This window comes from Panicum hallii, chromosome 1, assembly GCF_002211085.1.
Source record: "Panicum hallii strain FIL2 chromosome 1, PHallii_v3.1, whole genome shotgun sequence".
Taxonomy (NCBI): domain Eukaryota; kingdom Viridiplantae; phylum Streptophyta; class Magnoliopsida; order Poales; family Poaceae; genus Panicum; species Panicum hallii.
The window spans coordinates 19653101-19677955 of record NC_038042.1 but is presented as its reverse complement, the minus strand read 5'-3'; the positions used below and the strand labels follow the sequence as shown (position 1 = coordinate 19677955).

The 24855-nt window shown below is 48.7% G+C and overlaps 1 protein-coding gene across 1 annotated transcript in view; it reads right to left on the bottom strand.

The window, feature by feature from the left end:
• The window catches only part of LOC112896438, a 90851-nt gene extending 66227 nt beyond the window's left edge, over positions 1-24624 (bottom strand). Inside the window, exon 1 of the mRNA XM_025964407.1 lies at positions 24512-24624. Within this exon, the coding sequence (XP_025820192.1) occupies positions 24512-24624 (113 nt within the window). The remainder of the gene's footprint in view (positions 1-24511) is intronic.
• Positions 24625-24855: the final 231 nt, after the last annotated feature.

Below are 24855 nucleotides of genomic sequence, written 5' to 3'. Positions count from 1 at the left end.
GCCGGAGCCCCCATATCAATGATGGCTAAAATCTTCACATGGTTGGCTTCAATTCCCTGGTTGCTGATGATGAACCTGAGCAATTTTCCTGATGGTACTCCAAAAACGCATTTAGTTGGGTTGAGCTTCCATTGAAACCTGCGTAGTCTGCTGAACGTTTCTTCCAAGTCTGCAATCAGGCCGTCGGGATTCCTGGTCTTGATGACCACATCATCCACGTAAGCTTCAATGTTCCGATGCAGCTGATCAGCAAAGCACATCTGAATAGCGCGCTGATAGGTTGCTTCTGCATTTTTCAAACCGAAAGACATAGTTTTGTAGGTGTAAGTCCCGAACGGGGTGATAAACGCGGTCTTGATTTGATCCTCCTCCTTGAGTGCAATCTGGTGATATACTGAATAACAATCAAGGAAGCAAAGGAGTATACAACTCGCCGTTGAGTTGACGACTTGATCAATGCGCGGTACCCCGAAGTGATCCTTTGGGCAATGCTTGTTGAGATCGGTGTAGTCGACACACATTCTCCATTCATTATTCTTTTTCCTTACAAGGATGGGATTGGCTACCCACTCTGGATGAATCACTTCTTTAATGAAGCCAGCCGCGAGGAGTTTAGCTATTTCCTGTTTGATTGCCTCACGCTTATCGTGAGCAAATCTTTGAAAGCGTTGCTTTTTGGGCATAGCCTGTGGGTGTACATTTAGACTATGCTCGATCAGTTCCCTGAGCACCCCTGGCATATCCACTGGTTTCCACGCGAATATATCTCGGTTAGCCCAAAGGAAACTGACGAGCGCGAGTTCCTGTTTCTCATCTAAGCCCGCGCCGATGATGGCGGTCTTAGATGAGTCAGCCTCCTGGAGCTGGATCGACTTGAGGGCCACGTCACCAGTCGACTTGATGCTCGACTTGCTGGCCTTTCTTGAAGGGATCTCCAGCCTGGCTTGGGAGAGCTATTGCACGGCCGCGAGTACTTCCCCTGAAGCATCTGGCACACGTGTAGTCGAAGCATATTGGATCGCCTCCTGGTTGCAATCATATGACTTCTTCAAGTCACCTCGGAGAGTGGGTACTCCACTTTGTCCTGGCATCTTAAGAAGTAGATAAACATAATGCGGCACCACCATGAATTTGGCGAGTGCCGGACTGATAGGAGGTTGAATCCTGATCTTCCGAGAGATACAGTAAACTACATTGGTGGAGAACTCGATGTTGATGATCCAAGGCTCCGAACAAATAGAACCCTGCAATCACAACACCACTGCTCCGTTGGTTATCACCTGTGTCACATGAATGACCTCGCCACGAAGGCTTATCCCTGCAAGCGCAATCAAGAACACAAGCAAGAACAGGAGATGCAATCAAACAGACTTGATTACGAGGTGGAGTCTCACAAACCGATGAACGGCGACACTGTTTGATGACAGATTGAATCTAAGCAAAATCCAAACCCTAAGGTGGCGATGGCTACTGAATAAAAGGGAGTTAGGGGCATGCAAGTCCCCTGGATGCAACCCTAACGGGCTTCAACACGGTACATGGGCCAACAGCCCAAAAGACGGTGACACAGCACCCTGTCAGATTCTTGATGCCCACTTGTGTTGACGATTCCTGTCGACTCAGAAGGTATTTTGAGGTGGGACCAATATCATTGGAAGCTCTATGTAATTCTGGTTCCAACCTGTCACACCCGATTTATAAGAACATAAATCGAGTAATCATATATGCGCCAGGATCAAGTCACGCATATATACAACTGAATCAAGAATCAGTTCAAGGAATGCGGAAGCGTAAAATGAATACATGAAGAGTAGGGCGCCACAGGGACGTCAACTGGGAGACAACGCCTAGAAATCGTCGAGTCCGCCGATGTAGTCCTCCACGTCGCCTGGTACTGAGCAGCAGTCGAAGATGTCCGAAATAGAACAGAAGAGTAGAGAGGCAAGTGTGAGTACACAACTTGTACTCAACAAGTATAACACGAGTATGAGGCTCTAGGGTTAGCTGACTCAACTGCAGTAGCTTTTAATCTTGGCAAATTTTATTAAAACTATTTACTATAAGTGGATGAATTACCATAAACCCATATCGCATAAGAAATTAATCAATATTAGTTAAGAACTACTGAGAAACCAACCAAACCAAAACCACCCGGGGAAATCTCCCTAACCAAACGTTGATAACCCCACTAATCAAAAGGAGGATCTGGGCCGCTCATGACTGTGAGCACAGCTGATATATCAGTTTTACACTCTCGAGAGGTTGCACAACTTTACCCACAAGTCGTGGGCTACGCTAGTTGTTCATCACACTTCCTAGGTGTGATGGCTAGCAAGCACACTACGAGACCGTTACAAAGGAGCACGTTGGTAAGGTGTAACCGCTAAGCACTCTGGATCAGCGATGATGAGGCCCACCTCTGGGGGTACAAGACACACAGCACAGACCAAACCGGAGGAGCAGGGACCATTGAAGCTTACCACCCCTCTTGCCCACGCAGGTAAGTGTCACACCCGATTTATAAGAACATAAATCGAGCAATCATATATGCGCCAGGATCAAGTCACGCATATATACAACAGATTATCAAGATATCACAACACATGTCACGAATAAAAGCGTATAAATTATAAAATGAATATCTTTATTACAACTGAATCAAGAATCAGTTCAAGGAATGCGGAAGCGTAAAATAAATACATGAAGAGTAAGGCGCCACAGGGACGTCAACTGGGAGACAACGCCTAGAAATCGTCGAGTCCGCTGAAGTAGTCCTCCACGTCGCCTGGTACTGGGCAGCAGTCGAAGATGTCCCAAAGAGAACAGAAGAGAGGAAAAGGCAAGTATGAGTACACAACTTGTACTCAACAAGTATAACACGAGTATGAGGCTCTAGGGTTAGCTGACTCAACTGCAGTAGCTTTTAATCTTGGCAAATTTTATTAAAACTATTTACTATAAGTGGATGAATTACCATAAACCCATATCGCATAAGAAATTAATCAATATTAGTTAAGAACTACTGAGAAACCAACCAAACCAAAACCACCCGGGGAAATCTCCCTAACCAAACGTTGATAACCCCACTAATCAAAAGGAGGATCTGGGCCGCTCATGACTGTGAGCACAGCTGATATATCAGTTTTACACTCTCGAGAGGTTGCACAACTTTACCCACAAGTCGTGGGCTACGCTAGTTGTTCATCACACTTCCTAGGTGTGATGGCTAGTAAGCACACTACGAGACCGTTACAAAGGAGCACGTTGGTAAGGTGTAACCGCTAAGCATTCTGGATCAGCGACGATGGGGCCCACCTCCGGGGGTACAAGACACACAGCACAGACCAAGCCGGAGGAGCAGGGACCATTGAAGCTTACCACCCCTCTTGCCCACGCAGGTAAGTGTCACACCCGATTTATAAGAACATAAATCGAGCAATCATATATGCGCCAGGATCAAGTCACGCATATATACAACAGATTATCAAGATATCACAACACATGTCACGAATAAAAGCGTATAAATTATAAAATGAATATCTTTATTACAACTGAATCAAGAATCAGTTCAAGGAATGCGGAAGCGTAAAATAAATACATGAAGAGTAAGGCGCCACAGGGACGTCAACTGGGAGACAACGCCTAGAAATCGTCGAGTCCGCTGAAGTAGTCCTCCACGTCGCCTGGTACTGGGCAGCAGTCGAAGATGTCCCAAAGAGAACAGAAGAGAGGAAAAGGCAAGTATGAGTACACAACTTGTACTCAACAAGTATAACACGAGTATGAGGCTCTAGGGTTAGCTGACTCAACTGCAGTAGCTTTTAATCTTGGCAAATTTTATTAAAACTATTTACTATAAGTGGATGAATTACCATGAACCCATATTGCGTAAGAAATTAATCGATATTAATTAAGAACTATTGAGAAACCAACCAAACCAAAACCACCCGGGGAAATCTCCCTAATCAAAGGTTGATAAACCCACTAATCAAAAGGAGGATCTGGGCTGCTCATGACTGTGAGCACAGCTAATATATCAGTTTTACACTCTCGAGAGGTTGCACAACTTTGCCCACAAGTCGTGGGCTACGCTAGTTGTTCATCACACTTCCTTAGGTGAGATGGCTAGCAAGCACACTACGAGACTGTTACAAAGGATCACGTTGGTAAGGTGTAACCGCTAAGGATTCTGGATCAGCAACGATGGGGCCCACCTCCGGGGGTACAAGACACACAGCACAGACCAAGCCGGAGGAGCAGGGGCCATTGAAGCTTACCACCCCTCTTGCCCACGCAGGTAAGTTACTCCCAAACCAACACGACCTAATTAGTAAGTCAAGACCGTCCCATTCCAGTCTTGTGGTTGCGCGGTTGTCCCAGGTTGTCGCTCTATGAACCAGTCCTTATGGAGAGTGGCCAACCAAGCACTAAGCACCGTGCTGGCCCCTAAACCAAGTTTCTAACAAAACATCTTTTACGAAGACGTGAGCCACTCAAGCACACATCGTAGAGGGCCACGCTCAGGATTAAGTTGCATAAGACCATTAATCAAATTTAACTAAAAAGGACCAAGTTTGTTATAGCGCAGCAACCTAGCACAACTAACCAAAATGCAACCCAGGGTATAATATACCGGATAAAAGTGGCTAGGAAATCCTTATAGGCATACAGTATTAAAATGCAGTATGAAATTGTATTTAAAAGTGATAGGATGTTCATGTTATACTTGCCTTCCTCAAAGTTCTCCTGCTACTGCTCAAAAGCTTCAGAAGATGGTGGCTCCTGGTACTGGTCCAAAGGCTCAGCGTCTACTCACGATCGCAATGCCAAAACATGGTCCAACACATACACATACATGCATACAAAGACAAAGGATAAGAAACAGTACAACATTTCATCAAAACTGCATACAAAACTATGCTAGAACAATTCTACGTGTTACAATGATCGCGTGAACATAAAGAACACCTAAAACGGAGCTAAGACGCGAAATCTAGGGCTAAAACAAGATTCAGGGACCTATCTGCGAGAAAAACAGAACTTCCAGGGGTTTCTGTGCAAAAACCAGGGGCTTAAACGTGATTAAAGGCTAGACGTAGGGGCTAACACTTGAAAACGCAAGGCATGGACTGCAGGCACTAATTCCAGGAAGCTCAGGGGTTAAAATGGAAGGAAAGGACCTGTCTGCGAAAACTTTTGAACTAGAGATGGACGGCGGGTTAATTCCTCAAAAGGGCAGGGGCTCTTTAACAAAACTGCCACGGCTGAAGGGGGGGTACGCGGCTTCTAATCCGGGCGGTTGGATCTAAATCGAACGGTTCGGACGCATTCCGGTCGGACGGTCCGATCTGAACAGCGGGGTTCGGACGGTCCGATCTGGATCGGACTGGTCCGATCTGATTGGGCTCGCGGGGACGGCGGGTCTGCATGGCGGCGCACGCCGGTGATGGCGTCACGACTTCGTGTGCGGCCTACGGTTCATGATTGCTAGCGTAAGAGGGAGAGGGGAACGTGCTGATGCTCACCGAGGGCCTGAACGGGCCGGAGAGGCAGCGGAAGATGGTCGGCGACGAGGTCCGAGCGGCGGAAACGGCGGCGCTCGTGGGGAAGGCTGCTGGAGAGGGGCTTGAAGTCCCTTGGACGCGCGGATCGGTCGGGGAACTCCCTGCGGAGGTAACCAGGGGGTTAAGACGGATCAGGATGCAACGACGATGAGGAATTCCGACGGCGGAGCGGCTCACCGTCGAAGGTTCCTTCGGGAAATTCGGTCGATGCCGAGGCGTAGGGCTTCGATGCTGGGCTCGCGGAGCTTTGGGATGGTGAGAGGGAGCGGACCCGGGGGTTGTGGTGGTCCGGGGTGCAGCGGAACGGCCGGTCGGCGGTGAGGCCGAGGCGTCTGCGCGGCGGAGGGAAGAAGGAGGCGGCGGCGCTGCGGGTCTCCAGAGGTGCTGCTGCGGCTAGGTTTAGGGTTCTACGGTGTGGAACCTTCTTGTAGGGCAGCGGCCCACATTGGCGTGCGGGCCCGAAGCGAGAGAGCTCGCCGGATGTTTCGGGGGCCGTTGCGCGGCCGGTAGAGGAAGAAGGAAGGAGGGGCCGACAGGTGGGGTCGAGCTGGGGAAATGACTGAGAATATAAGGAATGACTGAGAATATAAGGAATGACTGAGGATATAAGGAATGACTAAGGATATAAGGAATGACTGAGAATATAAGGAATGACTGAGAGAAAAGAAGGAAAGACTGACCTACTTTTCCGTTTCCTTCCTTTTCTTTTCCGCACCAACTCAAAACTATTTGAATTCAACTCAAATTTGAATTCAACTCCTATGCGCCCAACCAAATAAAACTTATGCACCAGCATGAATGCACAAACATGTTGAACCTAGAAATAAATTTTAATTCTTTGTGAATTAAATTATAAATAAATGCCAGCTAGGCAAAATAAATCCTTAGAAAAGAATTACTGGAGCCCAATTAAATTCATTATAAATCTCGATATTTTACCTTTGGGTGTTACAAACCTACCCCCCTTACAGGAATCTCGTCCCGAGATTCGAATAGGCTAGCTAGCAAAGAGATCGGGGTATGTCTTCCTCAGCTCATCTTCTCGCTCCCAGGTAGCTTCATCCTCTGTGTGATGACTCCACTGAACACGGCACATCTTGATTTTCTTGTTCCGTGTAACTCTCTCAGATGTCTCCAGAATCTTCACCGGATGCTCGATGTAAATCAAATCTTCCTGCACATCTAACCCTTCCAGCGGTGCTTGCTCTTCTGGCACTCTCAAGCACTTCTTCAGCTGAGATACATGAAACACATCGTGCACTCCTGAGAGACTGAGAGGCAACTCCAAACGATCTGCCACCCCACCTTTCCGTTCCAGCACCTTGAACGGACCAACATATCGAGGGGCCAGCTTCCCTCTTACATTAAACCTGCGAATCCCTCTCATCGGTGAGACCTTCAGGTACACATGATCACCTACTGCAAAGGTCAGATCTCGACGACGAACATCCGCGTAGCTCTTCTGACGAGTCTGAGCGACCCTCAGATTCTCTCGCACCTGCTGTACCAACTGTTCTGCCTCCTCAACAATATCCGGACCGAATACCTGCCTCTCGCCAATCTGATCCCAATACAGCGGAGTCCTGCACTTGCGACCATACAAGGCCTCGAAAGGAGACTTCTTCAGACTGGCCTGATAGCTGTTGTTATACGAAAACTCTGCATACGGCAGGCATTTATCCCAGCTGGTACCGTACTGAATAGCACAGGCTCGAAGCATATCCTCCAACACTTGGTTGGTTCTTTCTGTCTGCCCATCTGTCTGAGGATGATAGGCGGTACTGAAACGCAGCTTCGTATCCAACGAATCATGCAACTGCTCCCAGAACCGTGAAGTGAACTGAGATCCTCGATCAGATATGATCTTCTTCGGAACACCATGCAGACAAAAAATCCTGGAGATGTACAACTCTGCGAGTCTAGCGCCGAAGTAAGTAGTGTTCACCGGAATGAAATGGGCAACCTTCGTCAACCGATCCACTACTACCCATATAGAGTTGTACCCCTTCTGAGTACGAGGCAATCCCACAATGAAGTCCATAGTGATCTCCTCCCATTTCCACTCTGGAATTTTCAACGGCTGCAATAAACCTGCTGGTCTCTGATGCTCTGCCTTGACACGCTGACAAGTGTCGCAGATAGCCACATACTCCGCAACGGAACGCTTCATTCCATACCACCAGAATCGTTCCTTTAGGTCGTAATACATCTTCGTGCTGCCTGGATGAATGGAATATGCCGTATCATGAGCCTCACTCAGAATCAACTTCCTGAGATCCGCTACATCCGGCACACATATCCGACCCTTGTACCACAAGGTACCCTGATTATCCTCTCTGAAATGAGGGGCTTTACCAATCTTAAGCAATTCACGTATCTCCTGCAGCTTCTTATCTTCTTTCTAATGCTGCCTGATCTCTGCCTCTAGAGTGGGTTCTGCCTCGAACGATGTACCTGAGGTATGGTGCAAGAAACCCAGACTCAACTGCTCAAACTCCTCGCATAACTCCTGAGGCATCTAAAAAGCCACGGCCATGTTAACATAGCTCTTCCTGCTCAGAGCATCTGCTACAACATTGGCCTTGCCCGGATGATAGTGAATCTCCAGGTCATAATCCTTGACCAACTCTAGCCATCTTCTCTGCCGCATGTTCAGCTCATTCTGGGTGAAAATATACTTGAGGCTCTTGTGATCAGTGTAAATGTCACACTGCTGCCCAAACAAGTAATGCCTCCATATCTTCAGAGCATGCACAACTGCGGCTAACTCCAGATCATGAGTGGGATAATTCAGCTCGTGCCGGCGCAACTGCCGTGAAGCATAAGCTATCACTCTGCCTTCCTGCATCAAAACACAACCAAGACCATCCCTCGAAGCATCACAATACACTGTGAACCTCTTGCTCTGGTCTGGCAGAGTAAGGACTGGCGCCGTAGTTAACCTCTTCTTCAGCTCCTCGAAGGCCTTCTGACGCGCATCAGTCCAAGAGAAATCCACACCCTTCTCTAGCAAAGAAGTCAAAGGCTTCGCAATCTTGGAGAAATTCTCAATGAACCTCCGATAATATCCAGCTAAGCCCAAGAAAGAGCGGACTTCCTTCACCGTCTATGGTACCACCCAGTCAAGCACATCCTTCACCTTCCCGGGGTCCATAGCAATACCTCCCTTGGAGATAACATGACCGAGGAATGGAACCTCGTCAATCCAGAATTCGCACTTGCTGAGCTTGGCATACAGCTTGTGTTCTCTGAGCCTCTGCAACACAAGCCTCAGATGCTTCTCATGCTCTGCTTCTGACTTGGAATATATCAGGATATCATCAATGAATATCACCACAAAGGTGTCCAGATAATCCATGAAAACCTTGTTCATAAGATGCATGAAGAAAGCAGGAGCATTGGTCAAGCCAAAGGACATGACCGTATACTCGTATAGCCCATACTTGTAGGTGAATGCCGTCTTCGGGATATCCTCAGGATGAATCTTCAGCTGATGATAACCCGAACGCAGATCAATCTTCGAGAATACGCAAGCACCCTGAAGCTGATCAAAAAGATTCTCAATACGGGGCAATGGATGCTTGTTCTTGATAGTGACTGCATTCAGATCCCGATAATCGATGCACATTCTCTTCGCGCCATCCTTCTTCTCTACAAGCAATACAAGAAAGGCCCAAGGAGAGAAACTGTGATGGATATAACCCTTGGCTAGCAACCCGTCGATTGTCTTCTTAACTTCTTCATGCTCGACGGGAGCCATACGATAGGGCCGCTTAGCAATAGGAGCTGTGCCAGGTAAGAGATCAATGGAAAACTCAATGTCGCGATCAGGCGGCATACCTGGCAAATCATCTGGAAAGACATCCGGGAATTCAGACACCACGCGAATACCATCCGTGGGTCTAGCCTCCATCTGATGAAGAAATCCAGAAGGCTCCGAGGCACCCACAGTAACCTCCTGACCATCTGGTGCTGACAGAAGAACCGTCCTCTGAGCACAAGCTATCCGGACTCCCCACTTAGCAAGAGTCTCCATCCCTAGGATCACATCAATACCCTTGGTGTCCAGCACCATCAGATTTGCACTGAAATCTACCCCCCTTATGACAATACTGACTCTGGGACAGAAGATATGAGACCTCAACTGCCCTCCCAGTGAAGATACTAACATGCCCCTCTTTAAGGTGCTAGTATGAATACCATGATGCTCAACAAAAGACTGGGTGATGAAAGAATGCGTAGCACCAGTATCAAAAAGCACTGTAGCAGGATGGGTGTTGACCATGAACGTACCAATCACCATGTTAGGAGCCTCGGCCGCTGACTCGGCCCTCACGTGGTTCACCCTGCCCTGAGCTGGGGCCTTGGGCGGTGCTGCACGCCCTTGCTGTCCTGCCTGCGCCTTCTGAGGACAGACGTTGGCGTAGTGCCCCGGCTCGCCGCAGTGGAAGCACACTCGAGGAAGTGCAGCAGCCTGCTGCCCAGGAGGAGGAGTAGGTACTCCCTGCCGTGGAGCTGGTGGAGCCGGTGGAGCAGAGCGTAACGGAGGCGCTGGAAGCCTCTGGCCCGGTCCCGCCTGCTGCTGCTGCTGAGAACGAGGTGGGTACTGCTGCTGACGCTGCTGGTACTGCTGGACCTGCCTCTGGTGCTGCTGCTGCTGCTGCGGGTACTGGTATCGAGGCCGAGTGTTGCTACCCGATGCAACAGGAGCCGTCTTCCTCTTCTTATCCTCAATCTCCCGGTGCTTGCGCTCGGTGTTGAGGGCAGCATCAACCAGCTGGTTGAAGTTGTCGAAGCGGTGGTTCATGAGCGCATACTCCAGGTGGTCATCCAGTCCCTCCCTGAAGCGCTCCTGCTTATCGCCATCATGGGCGACCTCAGCGGGGGCGTAGCGAGCGAGCTGGAGGAAGCGGTCACGGTACTCAGTCACCGTCATAGCTCCCTGCTTAAGCGCAAGGAACTCCTTGTGCTTCATCTTCATCACACCAGCAGGGATGTGGTGGTGCCTGAAACGCTCCCGGAACTGAGCCCAAGTGAGAGTGTCGCGGTCCCGAGCTGGGTAGGACTCCCACCAATCGAGGGCTGAGCCTCGCAGCTGTCCTGCTGCGTACAGGACTCGCTCCCGGTCGTCGCACTGAGCGACATCCAACTGGCGCTCCACCTGACGAAGCCAGTCGTCAGCCTGAAGTGGATCAGCCGCATGAGAGAACGTCGGCGGGTGACCCCTCAGAAAGTCCGCGAGCCGGTCGCGGGGCTGCTGCCGTGGAGGAGGTGGCGGCTGAGCGTGGATCTGCTGCAGCGTCTGAATGGTGTTGTTCAGGGTGGCCATCATATGCATCTGGAGCTGGAAGAACTGCTCCGGAGTCAGGGGTGGAGGCATCGGCAGCGGCTGGTCAGTGCTCTGGGTGTTCTGCCCCTGCTGGCCAGAACCGGTGCCGGTGCTCCTGGTGTTCACCATCTGATTGCAACAACCGAAATTTATAAGAGATAGGTATGGTATAACTTCGGGAAAGAAGACTCTGACAGGATAAAATAGAGAGAAAGGAATGTACGGTTTTTACCCCCAACGTTCTAACTCAGCTTTTGATTATTTAATTCAGGTTCATATTAAGGTCGTTTTGCATGAACAAGTTTTGGTTCTAACTATGCAATCAACCAAAAATCCAAATCAAACATTGGCACAATAACAAACATTCAATATTCACAACTTAGTCGAGTTTATCACACTACTCGACTAACACACTCGTTCTAGCGCATTTTCATCGGGACAGCTTAAACTTAGAGGGTTAAGCGAATGCAGGCCAACGTCTATGGAATATATCAAACTAACCCTCGGAAAATGCGGGGAGGATTAGCAAACACGAGGTTTAGAACTCAAGGAATGGAAGCAGAAACGAATGTTTGGGTTTTGCGGGAGCAGAGCAAGCGGAGAGAAGTCCTAAACTCGACCAGTTCTATCTAGGCTTCGTCCTACAGTCAACACGGCTCTGATATCAATCTATCACACCCGATTTATAAGAACATAAGTCACGCATATATACAACAGATTATCAAGATATCACAACACATGTCACGAATAAAAGCGTATAAATTATAAAATGAATATCTTTATTACAACTGAATCAAGAATCAGTTCAAGGAATGCGGAAGCGTAAAATAAATACATGAAGAGTAGGGCGCCACAGGGACGTCAACTGGGAGACAACGCCTAGAAATCGTCGAGTCCGCTGAAGTAGTCCTCCACGTCGCCTGGTACTGGGCAGCAGTCGAAGATGTCCCAAAGAGAACAGAAGAGAGGAAAAGGCAAGTGTGAGTACACAACTTGTACTCAACAAGTATAACACGAGTATGAGGCTCTAGGGTTAGCTGACTCAACTGCAGTAGCTTTTAATCTTGGCAAATTTTATTAAAACTATTTACTATAAGTGGATGAATTACCATGAACCCATATTGCATAAGAAATTAATCAATATTAATTAAGAACTACTGAGAAACCAACCAAACCAAAACCACCCGGGGAAATCTCCCTAATCAAAGGTTGATAACCCCACTAATCAAAAGGAGGATCTGGGCCGCTCATGACTGTGAGCACAGCTGATATATCAGTTTTACACTCTCGAGAGGTTGCACAACTTTACCCACAAGTCGTGGGCTACGCTAGTTGTTCATCACACTTCCTTAGGTGAGATGGCTAGCAAGCACACTACGAGACTGTTACAAAGGATCACATTGGTAAGGTGTAACCGCTAAGGATTCTGGATCAGCAACGATGGGGCCCACCTCCGGGGGTACAAGACACAAAGCACAGACCAAGCCGGAGGAGCAGGGACCATTGAAGCTTACCACCCCTCTTGCCCACGCAGGTAAGTTACTCCCAAACCAACACGACCTAATTAGTAAGTCAAGACCGTCCCATTCCAGTCTTGTGGTTGCGCAGTTGTCCCAGGTTGTCGCTCTATGAACCGGTCCTTATGGAGAGTGGCCAAAAAAGCACTAAGCACCGTGCTGGCCCCCTAAACCAAGTTTCTAACCAAACATCTTTTACGGAGACGTGAGCCACTCAAGCACACAGCACAGAGGGCCACGCTCAGGATTAAGTTGCATAAGACCATTAATCAAATTTAATTAAAAAGGACCAAGTTTGTTATAGCGCAGCAACCTAGCACAACTAACCAAAATGCAACCCAGGGTATAATATACCGGATAAAAGTGGCTAGGAAATCCTTATAGGCGTACAGTATTAAAATGCAGTATGAAATTGTATTTAAAAGTGATAGGATGTTCATGTTATACTTGCCTTCCTCAAAGTTCTCCTGCTACTGCTCAAAAGCTTCAGAAGATGGTGGCTCCTGGTACTGGTCCAAAGGATAAGCGTCTACTCACGATCGCAACGCCAAAACATGGTCCAACACATACACATACATGCATACAAAGACAAAGGATAAGAAACAGTACAACATTTCATCAAAACCGCATACAAAACTATGCTAGAACTATTCTACGCGTTACAACAATCGCGTGAACATAAAGAACACCTAAAACGGAGCTAAGACGCGAAATCTAGGGCTAAAACAAGATTCAGGGACCTATCTGCGAGAAAAAGAGAACTTCCAGGGGTTTCTGCCTAAAAACCAGGGGCTTAAATGTGATTAAAGGCTAGACGCAGGGGCTAACACATGAAAACGCAAGGCATGGACTGCGGGCACTAATTCCAGGAAGCTCAGGGGTTAAAATGGAAGGAAAGGACCTGTCTGCGAAAACTTTTGAACTAGAGATGGACGGCGGGTTAATTCCTCAAAAGGGCAGGGGCTCTTTAACAAAACTGCCACGGCTGAAGGGGGGGTACGCGGCCTCTAATCCGGGCGGTTGGATCTAAATCGAACGGTTCGGACGCATTCCGGTCGGACGGTCCAATCTGAACAGCGGGGTTCGGACGGTCTGATCTGGATCGGACTGGTCCGATCTGGTTGGGCTCGCAGGGACGGCGGGTCTGCACGGCGGCGCACACCGGCGATGGCGTCGCGACTTCGGGTGCGGCCTACGGTTCATGATTGCTAGCGTAAGAGGGAGAGGGGAACGTGCTGATGCTCACCGAGGGCCTGAACGGGCTGGAGAGGCAGCGGAAGATGGTCGGCGACGAGGTCCGAGCAGCGGAAACGGCGGCGCTCGTGGGGAAGGCTGCTGCAGAGGGGCTCGAAGTCCCTTGGACGCGCGGATCGGTCGGGGAACTCCCTGCGGAGGTAACCAGGGGGTTAAGACGGATCAGGATGCAACGACGATGAGGAATTCCGACGGCGGAGCGGCTCACCGTCGAAGGTTCCTTCGGGAAATTCGGTCGATGCCGAGGCGTAGGGCTTCGATGCTGGGCTCGCGGAGCTTCGGGATGGCGAGAGGAAGCGGACCTGGGGGTTGTGGTGGTCCGGGGTGCAGCGGAACGGCCGGTCGGCGGTGAGGCCGAGGCGTCTGCACGGCGGAGGGAAGAAGGAGGCGGCGGCGCTGCGGGTCTCCAGAGGTGCTGCTGCGGCTAGGTTTAGGGTTCTAGGGCGCGGAACCTTCTTGTAGGGCAGCGGCACACATTGGCGTGCGGGCCCGAAGCGAGAGAGCTCACTGGAAGTTTCGGGGGCCGTTGCGCGGCCGGTAGAGGAAGAAGGAAGGAGGGGCGGACAGGTGGGGTCGAGCTGGGGAAATGACTGAGAATATAAGGAATGACTGAGAATATAAGGAATGACTGAGAATATAAGGAATGACTGAAAATATAAGGAATGACTGAGGATATAAGGAATGACTAAGGATATAAGGAATGACTGAGAATATAAGGAATGACTGAGAGAAAAGAAGGAAAGACTGACCTACTTTTCCGTTTCCTTCCTTTTCTTTTCCCGCACCAACTCAAAACTATTTGAATTCAACTCAAATTTGAATTCAACTCCTATGCGCCCAACCAAATAAAAATTATGCACCAGCATGAATGCACAAACATGTTGAACCTAGAAATAAATTTTAATTCTTTGTGAATTAAATTATAAATAAATGCCAGCTAGGCAAAATAAATCCTTAGAAAAGAATTACTGGAGCCCAATTAAATTCATTATAAATCTCGATATTTTACCTTTGGGTGTTACAATAAGTTACTCCCGAACCAACGCGACCTAATTAGTAAGTCAAGACCGTCCCATTCCAGTCTTGTGGTTGCGCGGTTGTCTCAGGTTGTCGCTATATGAACCGGTCCTTATGGAGAGTGGCCAACCAAGCACTAAGCACCGTGCTGGCCCCCTAAAGCAAGTTTCTAACAAAAGCACCTTTTAAGGAGACGTGGACCGCTCAAGCACACAGCACAGAGGGCCACTCTCAGAATTAAGTTGCATATAACCATTAATCAGATTAATTAAAAGGACTGAGGTTTGTTATAGCGCAGCAACCTAGCACAACTAACCATAATGCAACCCAAAGGATATATATAGGATATAAAGTGGCTAGGAAAGTCCTTATAGGCATACAGTATTAAAGTGCAGTATGAAATCTATATTTAAAAGTGGTAGGATGTTCATGTTATACTTGCCTTCCTCAAAGTTCTCCTGCTGCTGCTCAAAAGCTTCAGAAGATGGTGGCTCCTGGTACTCGTCCAAAGGCTCCGCGTCTACTCACGATCATCAAGCATGGTCCACACATACACACATGCACAGACAATGGCAAACTATAAGAAAATAGTACACCAATACAATAGAACAGCACACAAAACTGGCCTAGAACTATTCTACATGTTACAACAATCGCGTGGACATAAAGAACACCTAAAACGGAGCTAAAACGCGAAATCTACGCTTGAAACAAGATCCAGGGACCTATTTGTAAGAAAACTGGAGTTTCTAAGGGGTTCTGCGCAAAAACCGAGGGTCTAAATGCAAATAAAGGGTAGACACAGGGGCTAGCACGTGAGAACCTGGGGCTTGGACGGCGGGTTCAAAAAACTGGAAAGCTCAGGGGTCTAAACGGGTAAAACAGGACTTAACCGCAAATACTTTTGAACTAAGGGTGGACCGCGGGTTGATTCTTGAAAAACGCAGGGACTCTTTAGCAAAACTGGCAGACCGAACCGGTACGCTTTAATCTGGGCCACCGGATCTAACACCTACGGCCCAGATCTAATCCTTATCGTGAAGCGGTATGCGCGTCTAACAGCCGCAGGATCTAGATCGAACGGACCGAGCCCACATTCAAACGGATCTAATCCAGACCACCTATCCCAGATCTGACGGCTCCGATTCATCCCTACCTCGAACCGGTATGCGCGATTTGGATCCTTTGGATCTCGATCTCACGGCTCAGATCTAAGCGTGCACGATCTAATCTCCGTCGTTGGTTGCAGATCGGGTGGCTGAGGTTCAAAGGGGCACGGCCGGCGGCGAGGTTCACCGGAGAAGAGAGTCCCGCGGCGGTGCACGGCTGCAACTCACCGGACTTGGCCTATCTTGGCCGTCCGGGCTCGGTTTTGCACGAGATCAGGTCTAGGAGCTAGGGCTTGGCATGACGAATCCAATTGGGCACTTGTGGTGGCGAGTTTGGGCACGGCTAGGGCGAATCGACGATGAGGGCGGCTCGGGGTGGAGGACATCACCGGCGAGCGGCGTTCCAGAGGCCACAGGCTGCCAAAGACTACGAGATCCGGCGCAAAAGAACCAGGGGAAGGAGGGGAGGCTCACCAAGGGCTCGGGGTGGCCGGAGCTGCCGCGGAAGTGGGAAAACGACGACGGCCGGCGGCGGAGATGATCGGGTGCTCGCGGTCCGACGGCCACAGGCGGACTCCAGGGCTCTAATCACTCTGGGTCGACTCAAGAAGCTCCTGCGCAGGTGATCAAGAAGTTAAGAGAGCCCGGGACGCAACGGAGGGGAAGAATTGAGGCGGCGGAGCAGATCACCGGCGGCGAGGTCGTGGCTCAATTCCGGCGGTGCCGGGGGCTAGGGCTCCAATGCCGGCTCGAGAAGCTTCTAGGGATCGAGGCGGAGCGTTTGCGGGGGTCGTGGTGGTCCGAAGCACGGCGGAGCGCCCGGACCACGGTGAGGCCGAGGAGGTTGGCGCGGCGGAGCGAGGGAACGGCGGCGCTAGGGTTTTGGGTGGCGGCGGGGTAAGGCAGAGGGTGTGGGGAGGGTCTGCGGGGCCAATTAAAAGCGGGGGTCAAGGCCTCGGTGTGCGGGCCCAGGGCAAGCAGCTCGCCGGGGATCTCGGGGGGGGGGGGGAGTTGCGCCGGAGAAGAAAGGGAGGAAGGAGAAGGGGGCGCTGATGCGTGGGGACATCAGGTCAGAGGGAGAGAGGAGAGGGGGCGCGCCTGGGCTTGGGAACGGGGAGAGCTGGGCCGGCGCGGCCCAAGCGGGGAGGGGAGAGGGGAGGGGAAAAGGGCCCGAGGGGAGAGAGGGAGAGGGAAAGGAGGTGGGCCGGGCTGAGAGAGGGTTGAGCTGGTTTCTTTCCTTCTTCTTTTCCTTTTTCTTTTCTACACTCAAACCATTCAAACAACCTATTTGAATTCAAATAAATTTGAATTCAAATCCTATAAACTCAACACAATTAAACAATGCTCCAGCATGAATGCACAAACAAGTTGATCCCATAATAAATTTTAATTACTTGCATTATAAGATTACTTTAAATGCAAGATAAATTAGAGAAAACCCTGGAAATTTTATTTAAGCCCAAATAAATTCATTAAAATTTGAGAAAATTACATTAGGGTGTTACACAACCATATATAGAACGTCCAAATCCGACTCCGTATGTGGCCAGGGCGTCAGTTTTGATGAAGTAAGGTTGTGGAATCCGAGGTGGACTCGAATTTGATATTGTTTAGGACTCTAACTTGGGTTGGACGTCCCTTGCTGGTCCTCTCCCCCTCCATGCCCATCTTTGAGTACTCCATCATCATCTCCATGATTTCTAATTATAATAATATTTTTAGGTAGCAATCTATTCTCAAAATAAGTAAATAAATAACATAGGAACAAGCTCACCTTGTCTTTAGCACGAATGGTTGTACATAAGCATATCACATACTCATCATCCATGTCTCTCCCCAAATATGTTCTTATTATGTTTGTATCCATACGAGTCATGTCCTCATCATTCTCCCCTTCTTGAAAGCAAACCGTCCTCGGTTTGAGTGCAGGTGTTGAAGAGGTCCTATTTAATAGCCAACAATGCTTTCCTTCTTGGAAGTGAACCTGTTTCTTAAAAACTAAACTAGAGGAACTTGATATTATAGGATTGGTGTTACTGTAGCTCTCTATATGATCTTGTTGGTGTTCAACAAAAGATGCTTTTAGATCTGAACAAATATAAACTCGATGTACCATATATTGTCCATTATAATTATACCTTCCAATAAAATGATATGTATGATTATGCAAACGTGTCAATTTAGAACATGCAAAAAGTGTATCCTCCAAATAATTCAGATTACACAACATATCAAATTCAATATGACCCAAAGTATTTAAGGAAGATAACAATTTGAGCTCATCATGCGTACTAGTTATAGGAACAAAAATATTATTTTCAGCACATGTGGTTGTTTTAGAAACAACAATATCAATCTGTGTCATAAAATGTGGCACTGAAACAACATAAGCATAATCACACAATTTTTCTTTATCACAAGGAATATCAAGACAACCATCTTGTGACAAAGACAAATTAAGAAAATGTTTCACTATAGATTGCTCTACAGTAGCATGAATTGTGGGAAAATCTAGCGCATTAAAATTATGCTCACCTCGAGTTGTAGCACCAATATCATTACCTTTGCTTACAAGTTCTTTCTTCTCCAACGGGTTGTCTCTCGCATCCTCGCTCTCAACATCCTGTATATAATCTGCAGAAGAAGTTGTAGGCTGTGGTTGACGAGTCGCCATCGTGTCTATCCGTTCAATAAGTCCTGAAACACTCTTCAATTTTTCGGTGCCCATGTTGAATGCATCACACAGAGCTCTGATCATGTCGCGGAGCTCCAGATGGGATGTTCCTGTCATTTTAGTAAAAATAAAAGAAGACAACAATGATATGACCGCTATGACTACTCAAGCGAGTGGATGTGAAATCACACAGTATGAAGTGTCATACCCCGCTCTTACAAGGTGTCGGTGTTTTACCGACTGCCCACCGAGGGATATGCCCAAGGTGGTAAGTTTTAGGTGAGGAGATGCCGAGATCAGGAACTCGAAGGTGCAAGGAACACAAAACTTAGACAGGTTCGGGCTGCGAGGTGCGTAATACCCTACGTCCTGTATGGTGGTTTGTATTGCCTTGGGTGTAGAATGATCTGATGATCCTGTTTTAAGAGGGTCCCTGTCCCCCCTTATATATTCGGGAGGTCAGAGTTACAAAAATCCTAACCAACACTAGCCAAAGAATCGTACCAGAACATATCTTGAGTAGATTCCTTCTGTATCGGTTAGCTTTATCTCCTATTTAAATAGGATAAATAAGAGATAAATGAGATGAATAAGAGATAAGATGAACTTAATCTCTTAAACCTATTTAAACTACGTTACGTACACAGTCCCGTGGCCCCGGGTCTGACACAAGGTTCTTACCAGCACTACAAGTGGCAAACGGTGGCAGGAGTGATAACACGTAGAGCGTGGGTGTGATTGCAAAGAAGTACCTGTTCTAGTCTAGAGAAGATTATATATGTGGAGCTTTTGGAGGCCAAATATAGTGGTGAGGTGGAATACAATTCGATAACAGATAGCAAAGATGAATAAGTGCCCCAAGTACTTGTCAAAGTTGCTAGCCTAAACGTATTTCTAGAATAGTTCAAGCTAGCAGGTCATATACTGAATCACAAGGGACACAAAGGATGCAAGCACTTTTGATTTTTTTTCTTATTTTTTTATGCGGCTCTTTTTTTTTGCACTTACCTTTTTTTTAATATCCTTGTTTTCTCAAAAGTGCTGCAAGAACAAGATACAATTGAAGACAATCACAAAACCCTCGTCTGATAACATAGATTTTCAGGTTCAAATTCAACAGACTATCTGACCTTCTTAACAGACTCAAATGTCAAAAAGCATAATACCAAAGTTGTAGATCTACTTTTTCTCTTCAATTTCAGTATATGGAACACCTATTTTGAAATAAGGAAGCTAGAGATATGGGCCCCGAAATACAGACTGATCAACAATTTCTGGGTCACAAACAGATTATGTCCCTATGCATATTACTCTCTGATATCAATTTTTCTGGACAATATCACTATTGACAAAGTTATAGATAATTTCACAAGCTTTCGATAGAGTATAAGAACACTCAAATCCGTGTTTGTATGACAGAGTTATGATCAAAATACCGAACTAGACAGAAACAAATTTAATCTGGACGCGACGACGAGATTGAAACGGACAAAATACGACCATGCAAAACGTAAAATAAACCAGAAACACGACCCAAACTAGCAAAAAAAACTATGACTAGGGCACAAATTCAACTATGCAGACTCTAAAAACGAAAGTGCAAAGGGTAATCGATGGTTGTAGGATGGGGAAATAAATCTTTTTAGGATTTTTTGGACTTTAGGATGAGGAATAAAAATCAATCTAAAGGATACACAATAATACCTCACGGGCAACATGATAACAGATACTACTTGATAGAAGGTTGAATCCCGATCTTCCGAGAGGTACGGTAAACTTGATTGGTGGAGAACTCGACGTTGATGATCCAAGGCTCCGAACAAACAGAACCCCGCAATCACTACACCACTGCTCCGTTGGTTATCACCCGTGTCACACGAATGACCTCGCCACGAAGACTTATCCCTGCAAGTACAATCAAGAACACAAGCAAGAACAGGAGATGCAATCAAACAGACTTGATTACGAGGTGGAGTCTCACAAACCGATGAACGGTGACACTGTTCGATGACAGATTGAATCTAAGCAAAACCCAAACCCTAAGATGGCGTGCAAGTCCCCTGGACACAACCCTAATGGGATTCAACACGGTACACGGGCCAACGGCCCAAAAGATGGTGACACAGCACCCTGTTAGATTCTGGATGCCCACTTGTATCGGCGATTCCCATCGACTCAGAAGGTATTTTGAGGTGGGACCAATGCCATTAGAAGATCTATGAAATTCTGGTTCCAACCATATATAGAACGTCCAAATCCGACTCCGTATGTTGCCAGGGTGTCAGTTTTGGTGAAGTAAGGTTGTGGAATCCAAGGTGGACTCGAATTTGATATTGTTTAGGACTCTAACTTGGGTTGGACGTCCCTTGCTGGTCCTCTCCCCCTCCATGCCTATCTTTGAGTACTCCATCATTATCTCCATAATTCCTAATTATAATAATATTTTTAGGTAGCAATCTATTCTCAAAATAAGTAAATAAATAACATAGGAAGAAGCTCACCTTGTCTTTAGCATGAATGGTTGTACATAAGCATATCACATACTCATCATCCATGTCTCTCCCCAAATATGTTCTTATTATGTTTGTATCCATACAAGTCATGTCCTCATCATAGACGGCCCAGTATGGCATGATAAGAAGATTCAAAGTTAGCAACTTCAAATTTAATGAACTCGGTGCGGTAGTTCTCCCTCGTGCCGAAGGTGACTGGAAGAACCACCATGCCAAGTGGGTGCACCGCATTACTTGGGACAATGCCGTAGAAAGGAGATTTGCTTGGAACCAGCATGTCCGTGAAGTCCAGACCCATCTTTCTCAAAGTGCTGGCGAAGATGAGGTTGAGACCACTCCCACCGTCGATGAGCACCTTGGTGAGCCTGACTTCTGCCACCACCGGGTCCAGAACCAGGGGGAACTTACCGGGCTTCAAAAAGCTTGTCCACTGATCATCACGGGAGAATGAGATGGGCACCTCTGACCAGCGGAGTGGTCATGGTGCCACCAGCTCGACGGACATGATCTCCCGGAGAAACAGTTTTTGTTCCCGCCTGGAACCGAAGTCTCCATCTCCCCCGAAGATGACGTTGACGGTCTTTGAAGTATCTTGGAACTTCACGTTGCGCTTTTGGTCCCCTTGGTCGTCGTCTTCGGATTCTTTGTCCACTGGATTCTTGTTCTTCTTGCCACCACTGGAATTGCTGAATGTCCTCTGAAGATGGTAGCAATCGATTGCCGCGTAATTCCCACCTGGATGCCATGGGCATTTCTTCTGCAGGAGCTTCTCGAACTCCTCCTATGTCACCGACTTCTTGCCTTGCGAGGGACGATCCACAGCCACGATGAGATCATCTGGCTTGCATTTTCGGGATGGACCCTAATAGTCCCGCTAGCTCTTGTAGTTGAGGTTGTCATGAGGACGCCTTAGATTGCTATCATTGTGCCTCGGGAACCGCTCCCGCATTTTCTTTTCCTGCTCGGACTAGTCGTGCATCATGTCGTGAAGCCCCGCAACAGTCTTCGACCTGTTCCGCCTGAAGTCTCTAGAGATGCCTGGATCGGTGATGCCGTTGTAGAAGTAGTCGATGATGTCCTCCTCCGAGATATTCGCAATGGTGGCACGGACATCGAAGAAACAACGTGTATAGGATCGTAGGAGCTCGTTACATTCCTATTTACATTGAGCAAGATCGTGATGAGTACCTGCACAAGCTATCGCCCCCTGGAAGTTGTCGATGAAGACCTTCTTGAGCTGCTCCCAAGAGTCGATCGAGATGTTGCTGAGGCTCTCCAACCACGTGAGCGGCGCAGGGTCCAAAGCCATCAGGAAGTAGACGACCTTGGTGATGTTGGAGCCCCCTGCAAGTTCAATGGCGGTGGAGTAGCAATGTAGCCATTGCTGAGGAGCTTGCTTGCCATCATACTTGGTGATGCCGATCGACTTGAAGCCCTTAGGGTACTTGTAGCTGCTGAACCATTCGGAGAAAGCTAGGAAACGGTCACTGCAGTCAGTACCTTCTGTTTCGACTTCTTCACGCACTTTGCGCCTGGAATCGATCACGGACCGCGCATCGCGGCCTTCATTGATGCGCTGGCGCAGGTCTTCTAGAGGAGGCCGATGATTGGCCTGTCGCGGGTTACCTCCTGGAGGTGGCTGCTGCCTCCCGCCAGGGGCCTGACTCCCGTGAGCATTGTTGTTATTGCTGCGCTGAGGTCGAGGACGGCCGCCTGCCGTTCGGCTGTGAGCCTGGCTTCGGTTTTGCCCACGTGCTCCTCCCTGAGGGTAGACACCGGGTTTTGCTGATCAAGCTGAATCCAGGCCCTCTGCATGTAACGAAGTGCTTGACGCACGTTCGGATCGTTACTGCGCTCAAGTATGGCCGTAACCCTGGCGATGTTGGCCACCGGAGTCCTGAAGCCTCGCTCGCTTACGGCAGCGAATTCGGCGACAAGCTCACGATGCATGGATCGCATGCGCTCATTGACCCTCCTTTGGCGAGCTATGCGAGCTCTGTTCCAGGTCCTCTGTGCCTCACGATCGGCGTCGTTTTCGTCGCCGGTGTTGGCTGTGGCCTCATCTTCGGATACAGTATCGAATTTGATGATGGGCAAGTCGCCATCATCCTCGCCTTCTTCCGCCACCAACACCTGGCGTGAAATGAGCTCATCAGAGCTCACGTCGACTAGCTCAGTCGACTCCTCCGCCATGGTGGCTAATGGCATGCCCTCCTGAAAAGGCAAAGCCTCGAGGTGTGCCACAAGTCTGTCTTCGGCCTCGAGTAGATCGGAAAGTTTCATGCCCTTCCAATGCACGAAACGCCCCTCCGGAGTGGAGGTAATCATCAGGCCATTGGCACCGAAACAACCCAAAGCCCCCCGACATGCGGTGGCTTCGGGCTTTCCGAGTTGGAGTAGAGTATCCAAGTCTTCCTCCAATGTGGAGAGAGACTCAGAGATGTTGGCCTCCAGGAGATCAGTGGCCAAATTGTGTAGACCGAGTCACGATCGGCTACACGAGCCCTCAGATTGGAACGAGTCCAACCCAAGGAAGGTTGTTGCAACGCTGGATGAAGTCATGCTGGAAGCAGGCTCCTCCTCGGTCCTCGTAGCAGATCCAAGGATTGACAAATCGTTGAGATCATCGATGAACTTGTCGAGGTCGCTATGAGAACCCGCCGCAGGAGTTTTTGGCTTCATGTCAACAAGGAACCGACGGAAACTGCCCGCACCATCTGCGATGCAAATCCTCGATCCAAAAATAAACGTTGTACCCTGAGAAGGTACTGACCTGGTGAACTGGAAAGATGCCATCGAGTTCGCCAGTGGATCTTCAATGCGCTCCCCTACCTGGCATGCCAGCTGTCGGTGTTTTACTGGCTGCCCACCGAGGGGTATACCCGAGGTGGTAAGTTTAGGTGAGGAGACGCCGAGATCAGGAACTCGAAGGTGCAAGGAACACAAGATTTTAGACAGGTTCGGGCCGCGAGGCGTGTAATACCCTACGTCCTGTATGGTGGTTTGTATTCCCTTGGGTGTTGATGTTGTGTTTCGAATGGGTCCCTGCCCCCCCTTATATATCCGAGAGGTCAGGGTTACAGGGATCTAGTCAATACTAGCCAAGGAATCGTACCCGGATATAACTCGGGTAGTTTCCTTCTGTACCGACTAGCTTTATCTCCTACTCAAACGAGTAGAAAACAACATAATTAAGAGATAAGACGGGCTTTATTTCTTAACCCTGTTTAAACTACATTATGTACATAGCCCCGTAGCCGCGGGTCTGACACCGGGGATGGCATCTTGAGGACCAGATACCCATTATGGGCAACGGCCATGAACCGGTACAGAGCTAGCCTGCCAATGATGGCATTGAATGGGAGGTCGACTTCCGCAACATCGAACTGTACGTTCTCTCTACGAAAGTTTTCCTCGGTCCCGAACATGACCGGCAGGGAGATGGTCCCCACCGGGTAGACGGGATGCGGGCCCACTCCGGAGAATGGGCGAGACGGGTCCAGCTTGGACTCCGGGATCTGCAGCTGCTTGAACGCTGCATAGCTGATGACGTTGAGGCCGGCGCCTTCGTCGATCAGCATGTGGTGGAGCTTGATGTTGGCGATGGTGGGGGCGGTGACAAGTGGTAGCACCCCGGCCCCCGCCATGTTCTCCGGGCAGTCAATTGGCCCGAAGGTGATTGTGGTGCTCCTCCATCATTGGTGGGGCGCCGCTTTCGGTGCCCCCGGCTTCACCGAGAAAACTTCCCGGCGAAGAGTCTTGATGTCTCCCTGGGAAACGAGCTCCGAGCTACCGCTGTACATGACGTACAGCTTCTTGCGGCGCTCATCACCCCCGGACTCGGAGTCAGACTGCTGGTAGAGACCCTTAAGGTCCTT